Source organism: Typopeltis vanoorti, chromosome 19, assembly GCF_054136105.1.
Source record: "Typopeltis vanoorti isolate ZY-2024b chromosome 19, IOZ_Tvanoo_1.0, whole genome shotgun sequence".
Lineage (NCBI taxonomy): Eukaryota > Metazoa > Arthropoda > Arachnida > Uropygi > Thelyphonidae > Typopeltis > Typopeltis vanoorti.
Genome location: NC_143567.1, coordinates 38,797,206 through 38,817,446, shown reverse-complemented (window position 1 = coordinate 38,817,446; position 20,241 = coordinate 38,797,206). Strand labels below are relative to the sequence as shown.

At 34.9% G+C, this 20,241-nt stretch overlaps 1 protein-coding gene across 1 annotated transcript in view; it reads right to left on the bottom strand.

Annotated features, from left to right (window-relative positions):
- LOC150096009 (cell division cycle 5-like protein) overlaps window positions 1-20,241 on the bottom strand; it is a 205,591-nt gene that overhangs the window by 92,931 nt on the left and 92,419 nt on the right. Inside the window, exon 8 of the mRNA XM_090409677.1 lies at window positions 12,498-12,672. Within this exon, the coding sequence (XP_090265803.1) occupies window positions 12,498-12,672 (175 nt within the window). The remainder of the gene's footprint in view (window positions 1-12,497; window positions 12,673-20,241) is intronic.

The following is a 20,241-nucleotide window of genomic DNA, read 5'->3' as shown; positions in this document are numbered from 1 at the left end:
TAAGATCTGTAAAATATTCCTCTACAGCTGCAATCACCTTTTGATTCGAAGAAAACGCTGACCAGCAAGGAAGAGTTTTAGTTTTGGGAAGAGAGAGAAGTCAGAGGGAGCCAAATCTGGGGAATAGGGTGGATGTTCTAACAATTCATAGTGCAGATCTTGTAATTTTCCCCATTGCAAAACACCTTTGTAGGCAAGTGCATTGTCCTGATGAAAGATGATTTTTTTTCCCCTGCAAACCGGGTCGGTTCTCACGAATTTTTTTGTCTAGTATGGTTAAAAGATCGTAATAATATTCCCCGTTTATTGTTTTATCATTTTCAAGATAATTAATAAACAAAATGCCTTTAGCATCTCAAAACATCGATGCCATGATCTTGTCTTCTTTGGTACTCAACAACTGGCTTCTTTCCACTGTTTTGACTGCTGTTTGGATTCTGGTATGTACTGGTGAATCCAAGTCTCATCCATAGTAATAAATCAATGTACAAAATCAGTTTTATTCTTGTTAAAACGCTCCAAGCACTGTTCAGAGATTTTCATGCGAGTGCGTTTTTTTTCAGCATGGCACCCATCTCACGAAAAGTTTTTTCATTTGTAATTCTTCATGCAAAATACATCCTAAATGTTCTTTTGAAATGCCTATAGTCTCAGCAATTTCACGCATTCTGACTTGCCGGTCATCCAATACCATATCGTGCACTTGATCAATGAATTCTGGTGTTGTTACACTTTCTCTATCTCCTTCACGTGGATCATCTTCAAGGCTGGTACGGCCGCATTTAAACTCGGCAGCCCATTTCTTAATCGTCAAAAACGAAGGAGAAGAGCGCTGATAAACTTTCGTGCTGAATGAAATTCTTTTGGTGTTAAACCTTCTTTTACAAAGAATTTTATAACCACACGATACTCAATTTTATCCATTTTAGAGGATACAGACAAAACTTTGGTTTCTGACAGCAGTATAAAAAATACTTGATAGAATGACTTGCAATTTCACATGGATGCTTATGACAGATGTACCAACTTAGGAAAAAAATCTTGCCGATATTGTTGCCATTTAGGATTGAGGCCGAGAACTTTTCAGACCATTCATGTATATAGTTATTTTAGTGTTTTGACTAATTTCTATCCAACAAAATTAAAACAAGAAATAGAAATCTTGCAAGAACAACCTGGAGTTGTGGTGCTGATGTCTTAAGGTCATCTGTACTGGCCCTCGCATTCTCTGCAGTAGACTGTGTGCCTGTCTGAGAAAAGTGCACACACTAACATTATACACACCCAGCTAAACTCTACCATGTGCATAATTAGTGAGACACTGAGAAGCACCCTGTCCCCTGGCTACCTGTCTTATCTAACATTGCTCCACCATATATATGAAGAAGAAGACAAGCCTCGATTAAAGTATTTAAGAAAGTAATGAGTAACTTCTCCTGCCCCTGCACCAGATTCTTATAAATCCACCTTCGCCTAAAATCAAGAAACCCTTTCTGGTCCATGGTTGAGCTCTCTTCAGCTGCCTTACCATCAACATCTGACATGTGGAGAGAGAGAACACTGGTCCAGCAATCTTCCAACAAATAGTTTCCTGGTTGAAGATGCCTGTGCTCTGCAGCTCAGTTTATCTTTCTAGGAAGATTTGATCATCTATCAACAGGATCAGAACTAACCAGGGCAGATGTGGCTACCTAATGTATAAATGGAGATTGTCAGACCACCCTTATTGTGACTGTTCCCCTGTGGTCCAGACGATCACTCATATTGTAAATGACTGTCCAAGGTGCTAGTTTCATGGTGGTGGCCTCCAGGACATCCACGCAATGATAGAAGAGGTCCTGGATTGGCTTTCTGGTCTGGACATTGACCTGTAGCTGCTTTTGCCATAAGAATAAATAAAAATTTAGATCTTCACTAAAAATTGTGCCTAAAATAGCTAAAATGTTTTACTTATTTCTTAAGTTCACTGTTCAGGATAAAGTTGATGTTTTCAATGTTTTTGCCTAATTTCATTTCTTTGTCATTTTATTGCTGATTTTTATCCAAATTTATTATGACAGTTATTCAATTTAGCCAATGAATCTTGCACTTGTACTGGATTTATTCAGAAGTATAACATCATCTGCATAAAGTAAAGAGCCAAGATTAACATCATTCATTTTGATATCATATTTAATATTTCCACAAGGATGTTGGTAAATAAGGAACTCTGTCTAAACTAGCTAATATGCCTGATGGTGAATGTATATTTGAAACCTTATCTACAAAATGCATCAAGTTTTAATGTATGGAGATATTGTTTACATCACTTTGAAATCTGTAGCCTAATTTATGAATACAAATATTAACAACTGAGACAGACATTTTAAAGGTCTTATTTAAGCTACCATGCTATAATGTTTTCTGTCATTTTGCAAGAAGACTTTGTTTCCTTTCTGATCACCTACTTCCTGTGAAGATAGACACCTTTTAACTCTGCAAGTTCTCAAATAATGATCGTCTTTGCAGAATAGAATCTTATTGAGCAGCACTCAGTTCCAAAAATAAATAGATCATCAAAATATTCTCCAAATGGAAGATAATATAAGAAACACTTGAATGATATAAATTGGAACATTATTTTCAAAAAAGCACTTTTTGTTTTCACTTATGCATGCCCATGATAAAACAATTTCTAGACAAGATTAGATGGCACAAATAATTAACTTTATAAACTGTGGTGATCATAGCACAGCATATATTGTGGAACACAGAGATGTTCCTTGTAACATAGTGTAAAAATGTAAACCAATTTTTTTGTACTTTATTTATACATTTGTTACATAACATCCACCTTGTAGACATACAGATTTGGTGTTGGACATTATTCAACTTTTATTTTTTGTAGTATTTAAAAAACCAAAACAATAAATCATCAAAAATATATTTATTTAAAAGACTAATATATTTCACTGGATTTCAAACCAGCACCATCATCAGAGCACAACTACTTGTTATAATATAATGCAACAGGAAAAAATACCTAAAGCATTAATTTATAATTTTCTAAATTTTTTTTTTTTTTTTGCAATTGTTAGATTGAAGTTGATCTTAAGATGAGTGTCTCCCAAATTTTTGGTACGTTAAGGAGTGTTTTACAGCCACTGTTGACTCTAAAAAGTCTCTCTAACTTGTAACTCTATGACACAGTGGTTTTCTTTCAAAAGGGGTATTCTGCAAAACACATTTTCTGTAAAAAGAGGTATCCAAAGCATGGGCTTCTAATACTGACTTGGCATAACAATGGCAGTGAATGTCAACAGTATGCCATGTTACAGTCACAAGATGTTTATATATGCCATGATGTGACAGAAGATGGAGTAAGCAGAACAGAGCAGATGTACCTCAAGTGGATAGGAATAGTAGTGCTTTGGTCTTGTGTGATTTTTGTGTATGTGTGTGTGTGGGGGGGGGGGGTGCAGCATGTAATAATAATAATTCAGTACTTATGGATCAGTAATATTAGAATCAGCAACTTAGGCAGAAATTTAATCGCATGGCCATTCCTAATACTCATATTATTGACAGTAACAATATGAGTTCTATGGTAGATTTTTGAGATACTAGTTAAAATATAAGTTTCCTGAGGAGGGATGGGAGATAACGTACTTGTCAGTGTAGAGAGCAGCAATGTTGGGAACCAGTCAAAAAAATGCTTAGAAAAAGTTCCTCTAACTGGGACTAGAATTGAATGTATAACAGTCTTTCAGGTGGCTTAGTGCTATGGATGCAAACAACTTTCCACAGGGGTATAGGATGCTAAGGCCTGTAGTCTTAGAATTATTAAAAATTAGAAAGTAATTCTAATTTTTAATAATTCTAAGACTATATGCTCAAATTCAATAAGATTATTTTTCTAATTTGAAGTGTATTTTAAGGTGTGCTGTTGTAAGTTACAAAATAATCTAAAGCATCTTGTCCATGAAGTCAAATAGCTAATACATCATCCACATAGTTCAAAGACTAAAGATTCAAGAGAGCTAAGTTAAGCATTGTGTGTTCTCTAAATGCCCCATGTAAAAATCAACTAAAGGAGGAGAAAGGGAGAAATTGAAGTACTACTAATTTGTTTGTAGCTCTTTCCTTACCAAATAAAGTAACCTGCATACACGGTAAATTGGTAAATTTGAATAATTCAAAAATGTCAGGTTAGTGGTACATTAGTAAATGAAGACTAGCAAATAAAAATATTAAAAATAACCAAGTCTGAATTTTTAAGGATGTTTTAAGGATATTTACTAAAGATTTTAAATGAACAGAATTTTTTTTAATAAAAGTAGAGGAGTTACCAATGAGGGGAACAAGTGACTAACTGTTTAGAAAGTATGTAAGTGGGATTGTCTGATAAGAAAATCCCACTTACATACTTTGCATATTTATGGTAGTAAATGATAAACTAGAATAGTATTTACATATATTTTATACATTCATGACATATCTAATGTTTTCTTAATTTTTTCGATATTTCTAGCTACGCAATTCGTCTGCAAATTTTTTCAAATTGTCGAAATCTCTAAAAAAATTTCCAATACAGTTATTCGAAAAAACCATGTATAAGTGGACCTGTATACTTCAAGGGTCAACTGTATATTTACTGTTATGTTATTTATAAACTACAGTCAATCCTCAATTTACGACAGGGTTCTGTTTTAATGTTACTGTCCTAAGTCAGAAATCACTATATGAACCATAGGGATAAGTTAATTCATTAACATGCCAGAATGCTAAAATGTGTAGACCTATTTTGTTATATTTTTAACTGATTTTACTCCTTGTTTATAGTATAGTAATGCAATGTGCAAATTATAAAATTACAGTGTACTATAATACTGTAATAAATAATGAAACATGAGTAGAGCACTTCTATGCACTTACAGTAAAATAACACATGAAATGACTTTTTTCAAAGCTGCTGATTATTAATTGGACAAGTCATCAAAGTGGCAGAGGAGAATAGTTCATTAACAACAAATGCTTCAAATTCAGGAACTGCAACAAAGCAATCTGAGGATGGTTCACCAGATACAAACATGGTGGAAGGTCTAGGGTGTGAGATAACAGCAGGAGTGGACTTCTTCGAAAATTTGTACATTGCATCCAACTTAGTTTGTCTTTCCTTTTCTGTATAAATTTCTCTGTACCAAGCAACTGTAGCTTGCATTATTCTGTCTATATTCATAAATCTCTCCAGGCTGGATCAATTTTTCCTCTATAAGCTTTTTTTTAATTATTATTTGGGGGGGGGGTAGCTTCTTCCTCTTCATGTTCTACTTCTTTCGTCTTCTTCCATAGCTTTCTGTGGCCTATATATAGCCAAAAAATGAAGGCTATTCTTCAACAGCTTCCACCAACCACTTTACATCTATATTACTGATCTCCAACTCTTTCGAAAGCAGTGCTATCTTGTCACCAGTCTCTTACAGGTATTGTCTTTGTCGAATCCTGTGAATGTATGAATATATATTTTCAGCAGCTTCTTTCAAACACCACTGATACAGTCTGCCATCACTTCATTCCATGCTGCATCTACATTCTTTGTATTCTTCCAAAGGGTTGTGAGAGGAATTTCTCACTTTCAATAGCAGCAACAGATTGAGAAAAAAAGCATTTTTTAAAAAAATAATTGGCCATGAAGGCAGCAATAACACTTTAGTTTTCATAGGTTGCAGAGTAAGGTGGTATTGGATAGCCATTATATGCATGAGTGGTAATGAAGTTGCATGTCATAAGTGAGAACTGACTGGAGTTTAATAGATGATTTTTACTGACCATTTAAACTGCTTATAAAAAGTGAATTAAATGATGAATTGATTATTCAATGTAATCCGCACCTTCTCGTGGTACACCCTTGTTAGGTATCTACCTGGATACTGAATGAACGAGGATAGATTGGCAATTTGGGATTTAGCTTAAACCAAAATATAAAATTATGGTACAACATGACAGAATTTCATGCCGGCTGGGACATCACCCGGTTAAATAAGGTCCCCGTTGTTTTGGCATGGAACCAGGGCGAAAACAGCAAAAAGTCAACTACTGGAATAATTCCAAAATTCCCCAACTCGTCACAAGATTTCAAGATCGGTACTATCAACATAAGAAGACTGAATGGCAAAGAAATGGAGCTAGCTGAGGAATTGAATAAGTACTAGATAGACATAATAGGGGTGAGTAAAACAAAAAAGACAAAATCTAGTGAGATTTTTCTGAGCAATAAATACAAAACGTTATATTTAGGCAATGACAATCAGGGAAAGGAAGGAGTAGTGTTAAATCTAGAATGAAGAGATTTCATAAGAAATATTTTATTCGGGATTTAACAAGCTTTAACACACAACAAGGATATACTTGTATATAAGTAGAATTGTAAATTACTGGGAAGTCTTAAAGATATTGTATCTTGACATTGAATGATTCTATGTAAAGGAATATTAGCTATTACTGGAAAGTCTTAAAGATATTGTATCTTGACAGTGAATGATTCTATGTAAAGGAATATTAGCTATTACTGGAAAGTCTTAAAGATATTGTATCTTGACAGTGAATGATTCTATGTAAAGGAATATTACCTATCTTTGTGTGTTTAACAAGGGAAGAATAATTTGTGAAATATATGTTAGCGTGTAAAATTATTAGTTCAAGGTATGCGAGCGAGACACTCGAATTAGCAGCAGAGCCTACGGCAGTCACGTATGCACGCAAGCTTCCAGGAAGATGCTGAGAGAAGGACGGAACCGCGTGCAGAATGGTGACAGGTGAAAAGGTGTGACGCAGAAGGGGCCGCTAAAGATGTAATATAAAAAGGCTTGGCTCCCCCAGTTCGGTACCTTTTTTTCTCTTGGATTCCAGTTCTTCCCCGTGCTCTCCTGTTCAGGATCGGTGCCCATCATACGAGAGCCCCAGCTTGAGTTGTTCCTGGAGATGTGTAGGTGAACACGGCCAACTGACAGATGTCTCAACAGAGACAAGCAGCCAAGTAATGAGTGAGGTGTGGGCATTTCGTCAGTGCACAAAGGAAATCTACGCAAACTGACCGTCATGCTAGACCACGTGGACCAACTTAAGCAGAGCTGTTTCTCGTCCACATTGGAGAGGATAAATCACGATAACAAACTCCAAACCTGGCCTGACAACTGTCAGGATAAAGAATAAGTAAGCTGTAAAGGGAATTGAAGATTGAGGAACAGACCTGAAGAAGTCTTAAAGATCCATTAATGTACAAACCTTAGTCTTTTTTGTTGTGGAAGAAAGAATTAATGTATAATAGTGAACAGGAACATTCATTAGTAGAGCTCATATTACGTAAGAGGCAGGACTTTAGTATTTAGTCTAATAGCAAAGTGTTATAGCCCCAGAAACATAATCCAATGTATTGTAAATGTCGATCATGTTTAGTATGTTATAGTATAATCTTATGCGACAGTAATTGAATTAATGCCTGGAAGGAATTGTAGATCAAAGAATACAAAAGGACAATTAATTGATTTGATAAGAGTGTCTTATGACAAGATTCAGCTATATAAATTATAGTCTGTTATATTAAGTTCTGTAACTTAAGAAAATGATTATCTTAGCTGAGTGTATATTTGATGAAAGTGTATTACATAAGTTTTAATAAATGAACCTTCGTACTTTTTACCTGACTAGTTGCCTGATAAATGAATCCAACTTATTAATTAGAACCTGAGCTGAATTTAATTGTTTAACGGAGACCACGATTGCAAACTAGAATTGGTATAGGAAATTTAGCTAATTTGAACTAAGTATTTTACTAGAACGATTAACTGTGTGTCTGTCTGAAAGTTAATTCCTTCATTAAGAAGCTTTTCTAATCTAAGGGTTCTGGATGGCTCAGCAATAACAAATAAATTTTCAAGAACCTAACGCGGAGGCAACTTGAGATATTTGTAACAAGGGAATTGGCTCTAGCCAAAGGCAATCCCCTTGTTAATCTAATTCACACACGTGATCAATCTAAGTGACGGCCACAGTGCACAAAGGAGATTAAGTACTGAGTAGGCATACAAAGAGAGGTATAAGTAGTGTTTCCATTACAACCAAGGAAGTACAATTTAAGGATAATTACAGAACAAGAATTCAGATACCTCACATGACATGTACATTAGATAATACTAAAGAAAACATAAAAGAATACATGTAACAGTAGCTATAGTATTAAAACAAAATATGAGGCTAACCTTGAATGGCAAGCAATATAAAGTACAGTGATGTGAGCAAATATCAGAATGAGGAACTGACCAATGAGACTTATTTGTGCCTATGGTCCCCACAGAAGGTTCTACTAATATAGAAGTGGAGGAATTTTTTGAGGCTTTAGAGAAAGCAACTGATACAACGAAAAAGGAAAAGTTGGTGCTTGTTCTGAATCTAATTAGCAAAGTAGGAAATGACTGTCAGACATACAAAAATATTCTGGGAAAATTTGGAGAAACAACAAAGCTAATAATAATGGCAAATACCTGTTGGATTTCTGCTCAGGACATGAACTGGTTATTATTAAATCCATGTTCCAACATAAAATGTGCACAAATTAAATGGAGAAAGAGGCAAGGAATAAGAAAAGTCTCATTGACTATGCTATTGTTGACAGTGATGTTTTCCCATTGGTGCAGGACACCAGAGTGCACAGAGGATTTGAAATTGGAAGAGATCACCATTTAGTCTTCAGCAGCATAAAATTGAATTTCAAATTGAAAAGAACATGTAAGAAAGTTTTAAAGAGAATAAAAGTTGAGCAGCTCTCAGATGTGAACTGTAGACTAAAATACATAAATATTATTCAAGAAAAAATGAGAGTTTGAGAACAGGAACCAAACCTTGGAGATTCAGTGGCAAGCCCTGAAGAAAACACTGATTGATTCAGCCAGAGAGGCATGTGGTGAGGTTGTCTGCAAGGACAGAAAAGTCAGAACTCTATGGTGGACACAGGAAGTTAAAGAGGCAGTAAAGGAAAAGAAGAAAGCATATCAAAAGCTCCTGGCAAATAAGTCAGCTTGTGCTCTTAGAGAATACAGAGACAAATGTAAGAAGGCGATACACTGTGTAAAACTGGCTAAACAAAAGTCATGGGAGGACTTTGGCAAGAACATAGAAAATAAATATCGGGAAGGTGGCAAGATATTCTGGAGGTTATTGAAGCTCAGAAATGGAGGAAAGAGTGCTGTAAAAAGAATTAGAGATGATAAATGTGACATGAAAACAGGAGAAAAAGATATCCTTGAAGTATGGAGTAATTATTTCGAAAAATTGCTAAATGAAACAAGCAGTGATGACAGCACAGTAGTAATAAACATTGACCAGGCATGCAGTCAGGAATATCCATACTTGAAGTAGAAAAAGCCATCAAAAGCCTGAAATGTGGAAAGGCAGCAGGAGTAGATGATATTTGACCAGAAATGCTCAAGTATGGAGGTATAAAAGTCTTACAGTGGCTGCACTGCATAGTTCGAAAGGCTTGGAAAGAGGGAAGAATTCCAGATGATTTGAGTAAAGCTCTAATAGTACCCATATATAAAAAGGGAAATAAAACTGAATGTGAGAATTATAGAGGTAATTCATTACTTAGTGTTCCTGGTAAAATATATTATATGCAGGTACTTGAGAAAAGGTTGACAAGGAGTGTGGAAGAGAAGCTTGGTGAAGAACAAGCTGGATTCAGGCCAAATAGAGGTTGTCAGGATGAAATTTTTATGTTACGATAAATAGTTGAGAAATCGTGGGTATATAACAAAGATCTGTATTTAAGTTTTGTAGATATGGAAAAGGCATATGGCAGGGTGCCAAGAGAGAAGCTGTTCAAAGTGCTACAGTTGTATGGTATCAATAGAGCATTATATCAAGCAATACTTAGTCTTTATTTGAGTTATAAGTCAGCAGTTAGAATTGAAGGAAGTACAGGAAGATGGTTTTATGTTAAATCTGGTGTGAGACAAGGATGTACGTTATCCCCACTGTCATTTATTATCTATATGGATCGCATTATGAAGGAAAGAAGTATTAAACCTGTATCAAAATTGGCGATGTTAATCTCAGCTCTTTACGCTATGCAGATGATGTTATACTTCTAAATAAATCCGCTACAAGTCTGCAAGATTCTCTGACTAAATTGAATAGCTGTTGTAATAGATTTGGTATGAAGGTCAGCAATAAAAAGACAAAGACAATGAAAATAGGCAGAAGCATTGAAAATATCAACTGCATTGTGAATGGAGAACCTACAGAACAAGTAAAACATTTCAGCTACTTAGGCACGATTTTTAGTGAAGACGGTAAATTAAATATGGAAATAGACAACAGAATCAACAAAGCTGGTATGGTAAGAAGTCAACTGAATAAATTTTTATGGAATAAGAGCGAAATTAATCAAACACTAAATTAGCTGCATGCAATATGTTGAAACCAATTTTAACTTATGGATATGAGTCCTGAGAAAGATTAGAGGGGTGAACAGATGGCATCAGTGGCAATGTCATATTAAAAACAAGGATATTAGGAAAGAATTTAATATTGTTAGCATCCAGGAATGTGTTAGCAGAGCTAATCTCAGATGGTATGGTCACTTAAACAGAATGGGAGATTAAAGATTAGCAAAACAAGTGTTCTTTGCCAGGAAAAAGACCCAGAGGAAAACCAAGATATAGGTGGATTAATACAGTAAAAAGTGCCTTAGAAGATAGAAATATAAGATCTGATAATGTTGAAGTCTTGACAGGTAACAGATTGATTTGGAGGAAAATTGTAGATAAGAAGTTAGTAATGGTGTAAGATTTTTCATGCAGTACTATCATATCCTGTACATCCCTTGTGGGTACATATCAGTAATTTGACGATGATCTTTATGATATTTTTAGGAGAGAGGAAAGCACAAACAAGCACACAATTATTGCATTCCAGATATCTGTGAGTGTTTTAATGATATAATTAAACTATAATGATTATGTTTAACAGTTAAATGCCACCAAACAAACTTTGTTTATTGTGACAAAAATCTTCCAACTTTAAAGTAACATTAAATATGAAAATAAGGAATGATTTTGAGGATCTTTAATCCATTCCTATCACAAATTTGTAGAGGTAAAACAATTAAAAAAAAAAGTTTCACACTGAATTTCTTTTAAAATAAAATTGCTGGCCTGAGGCTTTTTTAGTAGTTTGTTAGTCAGAAAATTTGTTATAAGGGTATTTGCTAGAGTGAGACAAATGTATCTTCCTAAAGATCTTTACACACCCTTTATACAACATTTCCTTCAAATGAAGTGGTCTTTACATTTATTAATTTTACTTTCATTATGTATTTGTTAAAAATTACATCATGCAAATAGTCATGTTTTCTTTCAATTAGATTCTTCTTTATTTCCAACTTTCACTTCATCTTACGGGACTACACAGAAAATAACTAAAAATATTGAGAATTCTTGTTTATTTATTTTTTAATGGGGGGAATTTCTCAGCACTTATGATTTTGACTTGGGAGCAACTGTTTGCAAGCGATACTTTTTATATTTCTTTTTTGTCCTGATTGGAATTATAGCCAAAGCAACTAATACTATGCAGCCAGTATGTCTGTTAATTATGCATGTTCTCTGGTTGTCTTGTCTATTTTTGCAGGGGGTGAAAAGCCAGGATGAACTGGCTAACTCATCATCCTTTGAAAAGCTCTTATAAAGGTTTCTTGCATTCTAGATGATATTGGAATTTCTTCTGGCACTGAAAACCCTGGCTACTCATCCATTTGATTTTCACAGTAGAAACAATGAAAATCAGATGGATGTATAACTTTCTATACCCAATATGCCACAACCACATTTGTGATAAAATGTGAACTTTGCTAGAATATATAGTATATTTACATAAAGGATTTTTTTTTACTTTGATTCTTATACATATTTATCACGATTAGTGCAGATTTCAAATGTTAAATTGTTGACATCACAAACATGGAAAGTTACATTCTGAAACCCCATAAGTCTTACAAATTATCACCAATTGCAAGAACTTTCAGGAATATGCTGGTGTTGTGAGAGACCACTGTACTTGTTAATATGCAGATATCAATAAGTGTCTGGAATAATTGGTTGAACAATTTTACAATGTTTATTTTTTTATTATTGGATTTTACCAATTTGATTAATTTATACTAATAAGAAATTTTAGTATAAACGAATTACAAATTTAATTTGAATGTCATTTCATTTACAAGCCTAGTGAAATTAAAAATCACACAAAGCTTCAAGCAGTAAATGTTTCACATTATACATTCTTAAACTGAAGATTTTAAAATAATGATATATATATATATATATATATATTAGTAAGTTTAACAAAAATTAATTAATACATAAAATACAAGTAAAAATTATTCAAAAGGTTACTTTGAATCATTTTTACTTGTATTTTATGTATTAATCATCAGATATATCTGCATATATCAAACATACCATCAGCCACTGAACCCTGTGGTGTGCGAAATGGTGTTGCTATGAGTGTGTTAGGTGTTTGCACACCATCCCGCTTTGGTGTTACTCCACTAAAATCTGTATCATGGAGAGGAGTATTAAGACCACCTTTTAGAGGTGTGTCAACATTAGTCAAAGCCATGATATTCTGAGCTTCCTGAAAAGAATAAAATATAAATACTGGAATAAATAAAAAATGCTCATAAAACTCAGAGAACAAATACTGATCTAATGAAATCACAGTAAGATTAAAGAGTTAAAGTTGTTCAATGCTTTCCATATTATATGCTATAATACAAATGTTATTTAATTGTGAAAAACTGTCTCTATGCCCTCTTTCATAACTTTGTAATAATTTTTCTGCCTTCTATTAACTTTCTGTAGATTTCCTCAGAAAATGAGATATCATTTACTAATATTTTTCCACAATCAATTGGTGGATCCCCTTCAAAGCTTCTCCATGAGGGGAGGGGGAGTGCTGAAAACACCTAGAACAAAAATGACATTAAAGCAACTCTTCTTATATATATCCTGAAAGAAAAAGAACAAATTATTACAATTTGAATACAACACGAAATTAAATGCTTTAGAGCATTAGCATTTCTTCTAATCAGCAAAGTTACTGATGGATTTGTTGAATTGACGACCTGCAGCAAAAAGTTAATTATTTATGCAGCATCTTTGTTTGAGGAATTTGAATGGTTCAGTACCATGGCATGTAAAACTGCAAGGGCTAGATGTTGATAATGCATGGGAGGTGGTTAAGAAGATTTTGCAGGAGGCAATAGCTGACTGTATACCTAGAGTCCGAATAATAAATCAAGTAGGGATTAAATGGATGAATAATGCAATTAAGCTTGAGCTGAAAAAAAAAGAAACAACTGTGGAGGGAAATTAAGAAGAAAGTTGTCCTGCAGGCACATGAATGGTATAAAGCCCAGAAGGGTAACAAGTGATGTAAGAAAAGCAAAAACGGATTATGAAAGAACATTAGCCATGCAGGCTAAAGAGAATCCCAAACAGTTTTTTTGATATATTGCAAGTAAAAGAAAAAATGTATATGGCAGATTGATTTTAAAGAATGCCGATGGTAGGGAGGTAACCGAATCAGTTGATACAGTAGAATTACTGAGTGAGCACTTTGCAAGAGTATATCATCCATGTGGTGACATTGCAGAAATGGAAGAACAAATAGCTTATACGGGAATTGTGGTGAATGAAGTGGAGGTGAATAGTCTATTACAAAACCTCAATGTCAACTCATCTGCGGGATTGGATGGTATACTAGCTCGTGTGGTATGAGAAGCGGCTAAAGAATTGTCAGTTTCTTTGACCATTTTGTTTAATTTGAGTCTCGGGCCTGGGTTAGTGCCAAGGGGGTAGAAAGAGTGGAAAATAGTTCCACTGCATAAAGGAGGTTCCAAGGCTGCTGTTGAAAATTACCGGCCGATCAGAATATCAGGAATTGTTGTCAAGGTCTTGGAGAAAATAGTGAAGAGGAAAATACAAGATTGGATAGATGAAAATGGGATACTTTATAGGGGACAGCATGGTTTTGTGAAGGGTAGATCATGCCTCAGTAACTTGCTCACGTTCTATAACACAGTTACGGCTAAACTGGATAAGGGTAACGGGTTTACAGTGATTCTACTGGACCTTGCTAAAGCCTTTGATAGGATACCACATGGAATTCTAATCAGTAAACTGCAGCATATGAGAATGGATATAGGGTTAGTGAGATGGATAGGAGAGTGGTTGATGGAGAGATATCAGAGAGTGGTTTATTCAGGAGTAGAGTCCAAAGGATGGCCTGTGACTAGCAGTGTGCCGCAGGGTTCTGTTCTTGGATGGCTACTGTTTAACTTGTTCATTAACGATATAGGAAAGGATCTGAGAGGAACTGTGCATCTGTTTGTGGATGATGCAAAGTTAGGTAGAGCAATAGTGAATGCTCAGGATGTCAAAATTTTGCAGGATGATTTGGATAGTTTGAAGGACTGGGATAAGGAGAATGGATGTCAATTTAATGTGGAAAAATGTAAGGTTTTGCATTTTGGGGTGAAAAGATTAGCAGCAGTATATCACATTGGTTGAATTGTACTCCAGGAGATTGAGGAGGCCAGGGATTTGGGAGTGTTGGTGGATAGGGAGTTGAAGTTTAGGGGACACATTGCAAAAGTGGCAAAATCAGCTCATCAAATCACTTTGTTGCTGAAAAACACTTTAACGAGCAGAGACAAATAGGTTATTGTTCCTCTGTATTGAGCCTTGATAAGACCCCATCTAGACTACTGTGCCCAGATATGGGCACCAGGGTTTCTTCTCGATGGGGAGGAGGTGGAGAGGATTCAGAGACGAGTGACCAAGATAATAGCAGGTCTATGGAATGAACCTTATGAGAACAGGTTGAAGATTTGTGGGCTGCAGAAATTGGTTGATAGGCAGAAAAGGGGTGATATGATTGAGACATTCAAATTACTGAAGGGTTTCTATAAGATCAATTCAGAAGATATTTTTGAGAATAGGATTGGTAGTGGGAGGACAAGGGGCCATCCATGGAAGCTTGGTAAGAGTGTGGTTAGCAGGGGTGTTAGAGCTAGGTTTTTTACTTGGAGAGTGGTAAACGAGTGGAATAAGTTGCCAGAATCTGTTGTGGGTGTCATGACTGTAAATGAGTTCAAGTAGAAGTATGATAGATACTGTGTGAATGTTGAATAGTTGTTCTTGACATGATGTTGGGCCTCCCTCGATGAGTCTGAGGACTCCTTGGAGCTGCCCGTAATAATAATAATATTAATCTCTTTTAATTTGCACAATTTTTAAATGATTTCATTATGTTATGTATCACTGACATTCACCTTAATAAAGATTTGCCTTTTTAATGATTTTATAATACTCTTTATCATCCATTGATTATTTACAAAAATTAATGCAAAATGTCTTACGATGTAAATGTTTATGGCGAAAATGTTCGCACAGAATTTTCCGGCCACGGACATAAGTATCAGTATTGATGATGTCCTCTGGTGGGAAAGAAGATGGTGCCAATTCTGTCTAGGATGTGAAAAACCTTTAGAGGGCTTTTCAAATGAAGATGAGTTATCCAGTTTCATATTCATACTTTTTGCAGACCAGCCCTAAGAACACTTAGAATTTACAGACGTAATACACCGTCTTTATAGCCTTAGTTGCTTCAGCCATAATTACAAAGCAACCAAAAAAAACCTACACTACTAATGTATCACATCTTTTGTGGGTGTGATTCACATACATACTCGCACACATGCATGCGTGTGAGTGAGAAAGTCAGTATTAGCATTTTAAATTAGCTCTGCTTAGTCTTTTATTAATATCAAGTTACTTTGTGATATCTTTGTTATTAATATGGTTCTGCCATCAATACCATCTGTTCACTTCCCGAATTTTTTCCAAAACTCTCATAAAATCTTCAATTAACCATTTTATTTCTAACCGAGCTCTTTGATTTCTATACATGTTAAGTGATTCAAATACTACTCAGTTCTCCCCACATTAAACTGTTGTAATCTACTCCTGGTTATCTACTTTTAACTCTTAAGAGTTATTCTTCAAATCACAATATGCTAAACACAGAATTTGGAGAAGAAACTAAAATTAGTACACGATCATTTTAATGGTTCAAGAATGATTACAAAGTTCAAGAAGAATGTGAAACACTGTTGTTGAACTGAGAAACACGCAAGAACATTCTGGACTTTCACCCACAAATACAACAAATGAAAATACATCAAAAATAAGAATACCAAATCTACAGTAATAAATGTCTCATCATTCTTAAATTGAGTGGTGAGGTTAGGATCTCATGTGGATGATGCCAGAACATTTTGAAGAAAACTGTGAACATGTGATCAATTTTCTAAATCTGTTTTTCAACTGCTCAACAACAACCAAAAGGAAAATCAAGTTCAGAATCATTTCAAATGGATCCATATTTGCTTTCCACAGGTCATAGTAATGAAAATGTCAGTTTTATGAGCACTCAGAAATAAAGTAGTTATTATCATTGTGGAATATAAATCAATGATTTCTTGTCACTTCCATCTTCCAATGCCTAGGAGAATGTATACATTCTCTTATATGCACACATGATTGCTCAAAGATATCAGTACATTTAAATGATGTGCATGCATTAATTTATTATTGTCAATTAGCAGATAGCAGTATATAAACATTGCCAATTTAGGCACCCCCCCCCCAATTTTATAAAAATCCTCCGTTACACTAATATAATGTAACACACAGCATACACGTATAAGTATGCTGTGAATGTGGTATCTTAAAAATTAGTTTGTGAAATATTTATATTAATATCTGTAAATACACTGTCTATGATAAATAAGTTAATTATCTTAGAAAATTAACTACGTATAGCTAGCTCTATGAATATAATTGTTTTGCTTTATAGAGACACTCAGTATTCTACAAATTAGCTGACCTTGGTCACAAAAAGTATGCACTATCATTGAAATATTGAGTTCAAATTCTGCTGTGGCATGGATTGTGAATGTCTAAGTGACAGATGATTTTCCTAGCCCTATAAGAAATCACCACTCTGATTATTGGAGACATGAAGAAGCATGAAACAAAATCCATGTTTAGTATCTAGAGTAGTGTGATCCATCACCCAGTACCAATTCTTGGAAAAAATTACCAGTCCTCATAAAATATGACGTGAGCTATGAACACACAAAATCAAGCTATAACTGTTAAATATAAAAACGAAATTCATAACTAATAAGGCATGGATTTCTAACCTCTCTCAGGTGTGATTTCATACAAAAAAATAACTAAAATAAAATAAAAGAAGGTATTATTTCTGGAAAAATTATCATGTTACTCCTCTAAGTAAATATTATTTTTATGGCTATTGCCTATTTTTGTTTAGGAGTACCCCTTTTTATAGTCATGGGCTTTTTTACTCAATTTTTAGGATATTACTGATGTTTTAAAGACAGATATATGAAGAATATATAGGAGTAATAATTCGGACATATCTTTGTAGAATGTTGCTGGTTGTCTTCTTCTTATTCAGCAGCATCCAGCATATGGCAATATGCATTTATCTGCTCTTAAAGTATGACTGAAAAGGGGGGGGGTGTTGATTGGAAATGTGGGGATAGAGAGAGACATGTGGGAGAATTATCAGTGAGGCAAGAGGTGTGTGAATTTTAAACCCAGGTTTTTTTAAGGGTGGGCAGAGAATACTTTGACAGAGAGGTGAAAGACCGAAATTTCTGGGGGAGGAGAAGGATATGATGGGATAAGATTAGGGGTGGGAGTAACAGGGTTTGAGCATTTCGACTGTGCATCATCTTCAAGCTCGTGGGGGAAGAGGAGGCTATGTCATGCTGGCTTGGTGTTTTTGTCTTTGGTGTACCTATGTTGCATTCTAGTGGTTGGAGTCATGACTTGATTTTTATGTTTTGGAGCTTAATAAGGCTGTGCTGGTATCTACACAGGTTCTACAATTAGATCTTTATGGGCAAGACTACAAGAACACTACCAGACTGCAATATATCAATTCTAGAACATCTTATCAATAAAAAATGCAACCAAAAGAAAAACAGAATACAAAATGCAGGGAAAACAGAAATAGAAGTCCATGCCCTTGAACAGAAACATACCCTACAAATCGACAAACCCATAATAATAATAGACATAAAGGAAAACGAAACAATGTTTAGAATATCAGAAACAATAGCCATAAAATGTGACAAAAACTCAATAAACGTCCACTGCCCCTACATAATCTCTGGGAGTTGGAAGCTCTAAAACATAAAAATTAGGTCATGACTCCAACCAAGAGAATACAACACAGATACACCAAAGACAAAAACACCAAGCCGGATGTTTTCGTCTTTTGTCTCTTCCACTTCCCCTATGAGCTCCGAAAACAATGCACTGCCGAAATGGCTCACACCCCATTACCCCCCCACCCACTGATTTTATCCCATCATATCCTTCTCCCTCCCCAAAAATTTCTATCTTTCACCTCTCTCCCAAAGTATTCTCTGCTCACCCTTAAAAAAACCCGGGTTTAAAATTCACACACTGCTTGCCTCACCAATTCTCCCACATCTCTCTCTCTCTCTCTATCCCTGGATTTCCAACCCCCCCTTTCCTTTCAGTCATACTTTAAGAGCAGATAAATGTATATCACTATATGCTGGATGCTGCTGATTTAAGAAGACAACTAGCAACATCCTACAAAGGTATGTCCGAATTATTATTCCTATATATTCTTCATATATCTGTTTTTAAAACATCAGTAAGGCCTTAAAAATTGAGTAAAAAGCCAATGACTTCATAAAAAAGGGTATTCCTAAACAAAAATAGGATAAATAGCTGTAAAATAATAATTTTGTGATGAATCTAGTGATAGGGAAAATAAATCAGCATATTAAGATATTTAGAAGTTCAATAGAAGACAGAATAATGAAATGCATATAATATATAAATCAAAAGTGAAAAAATATCAAAAAAGAGTTTACAACTCAAGACAGACACAAAATCAATAATGCTATATACAATCTGTGAAATGGCAGAGATGAAAAAAGGAAATGACATTAACAGCTAACAACTTTTTGAATATTTTAAGTTGATTAAGGGAGATTAACAGAAGTAGAGAAATTTCATTTCAAGTTAAAAAAAAAAATGTTTTGTATATAATTTGTAAAGAGAGCAAGCATTTAAACATATGTAAAATCTCTTGTGGTGAAAAATAGAAATATTTTTCACCTATGTCGATTTTACATGGACCATAAAATACATGTAATTAGAAATGTATGTAACCTACTGTAATGTAATAAAATTTGTAATATAATGTAAAAATAACTAAATGTAGAACCACAAGCAATTGTAACTAAAAAGATCAGACAGGATTAGGCTAGTAAACTGAAGGTCAGCAACAGTCTCAAAGGTCACCGGATTATATGAGTTTTGCCACCAAAACCTAACATAAGTATAGGTGATGGCACTTCAAGTAAATCCGGGAAGTTTTGGAAGGAAGGCCAAGGGACGGTCAATGATATAAAAGGCAGAGATTGAGGGGCGAAAGCTCTCTCTTGTTTTTTGTTCCTGTGGCAAGCTTTTTGAGGAGGGGAAAGAGTCAGGGTCCCGTGGGCAGTAGTTCTGGAGATCATGGGGGATTTGCTGGTAGAAGAGGCTATATTTCAAGGTGGCCTTCAATGAAATTCTTCGACGAGTGTAACGATCCACGTGTGTGCCGATTTGTCACAGCCGAACCAGTTCCTGACATTGCCAAAGAAATGCAGTACTGGTACAAGGGAGGAAATTGCCAGACAACTACCATCGGATGGTTCCCGATAGCAAGTTTAAGAAAGAAAACAGCGGAATTCACCCTTAATCCCTTAGGAATCCAGGACTGTACAATGATATAGTGAGCTTGTAAGTAGATTGCTTTATGTTGGTTGGTTGGTTTATAGTTTATTTGGCACAAAAACTACAAAGGTCATACTGTGCCATACTAAAGGTTACAATATTAGCATTTATAGAAAATTGTAAACAATACGTCTCTACAAGAATCTAGTTTCACAAAGTAGCATCTCTAGGTAAACAGAACTGCTGCAGAGTGCACAGCAACACACAAGGTCTGAGGTTATTACAGTAGTGCAAAAATTGTTAACAATATAAGTTAATACATAATATATGAAACACTACGCCGAGG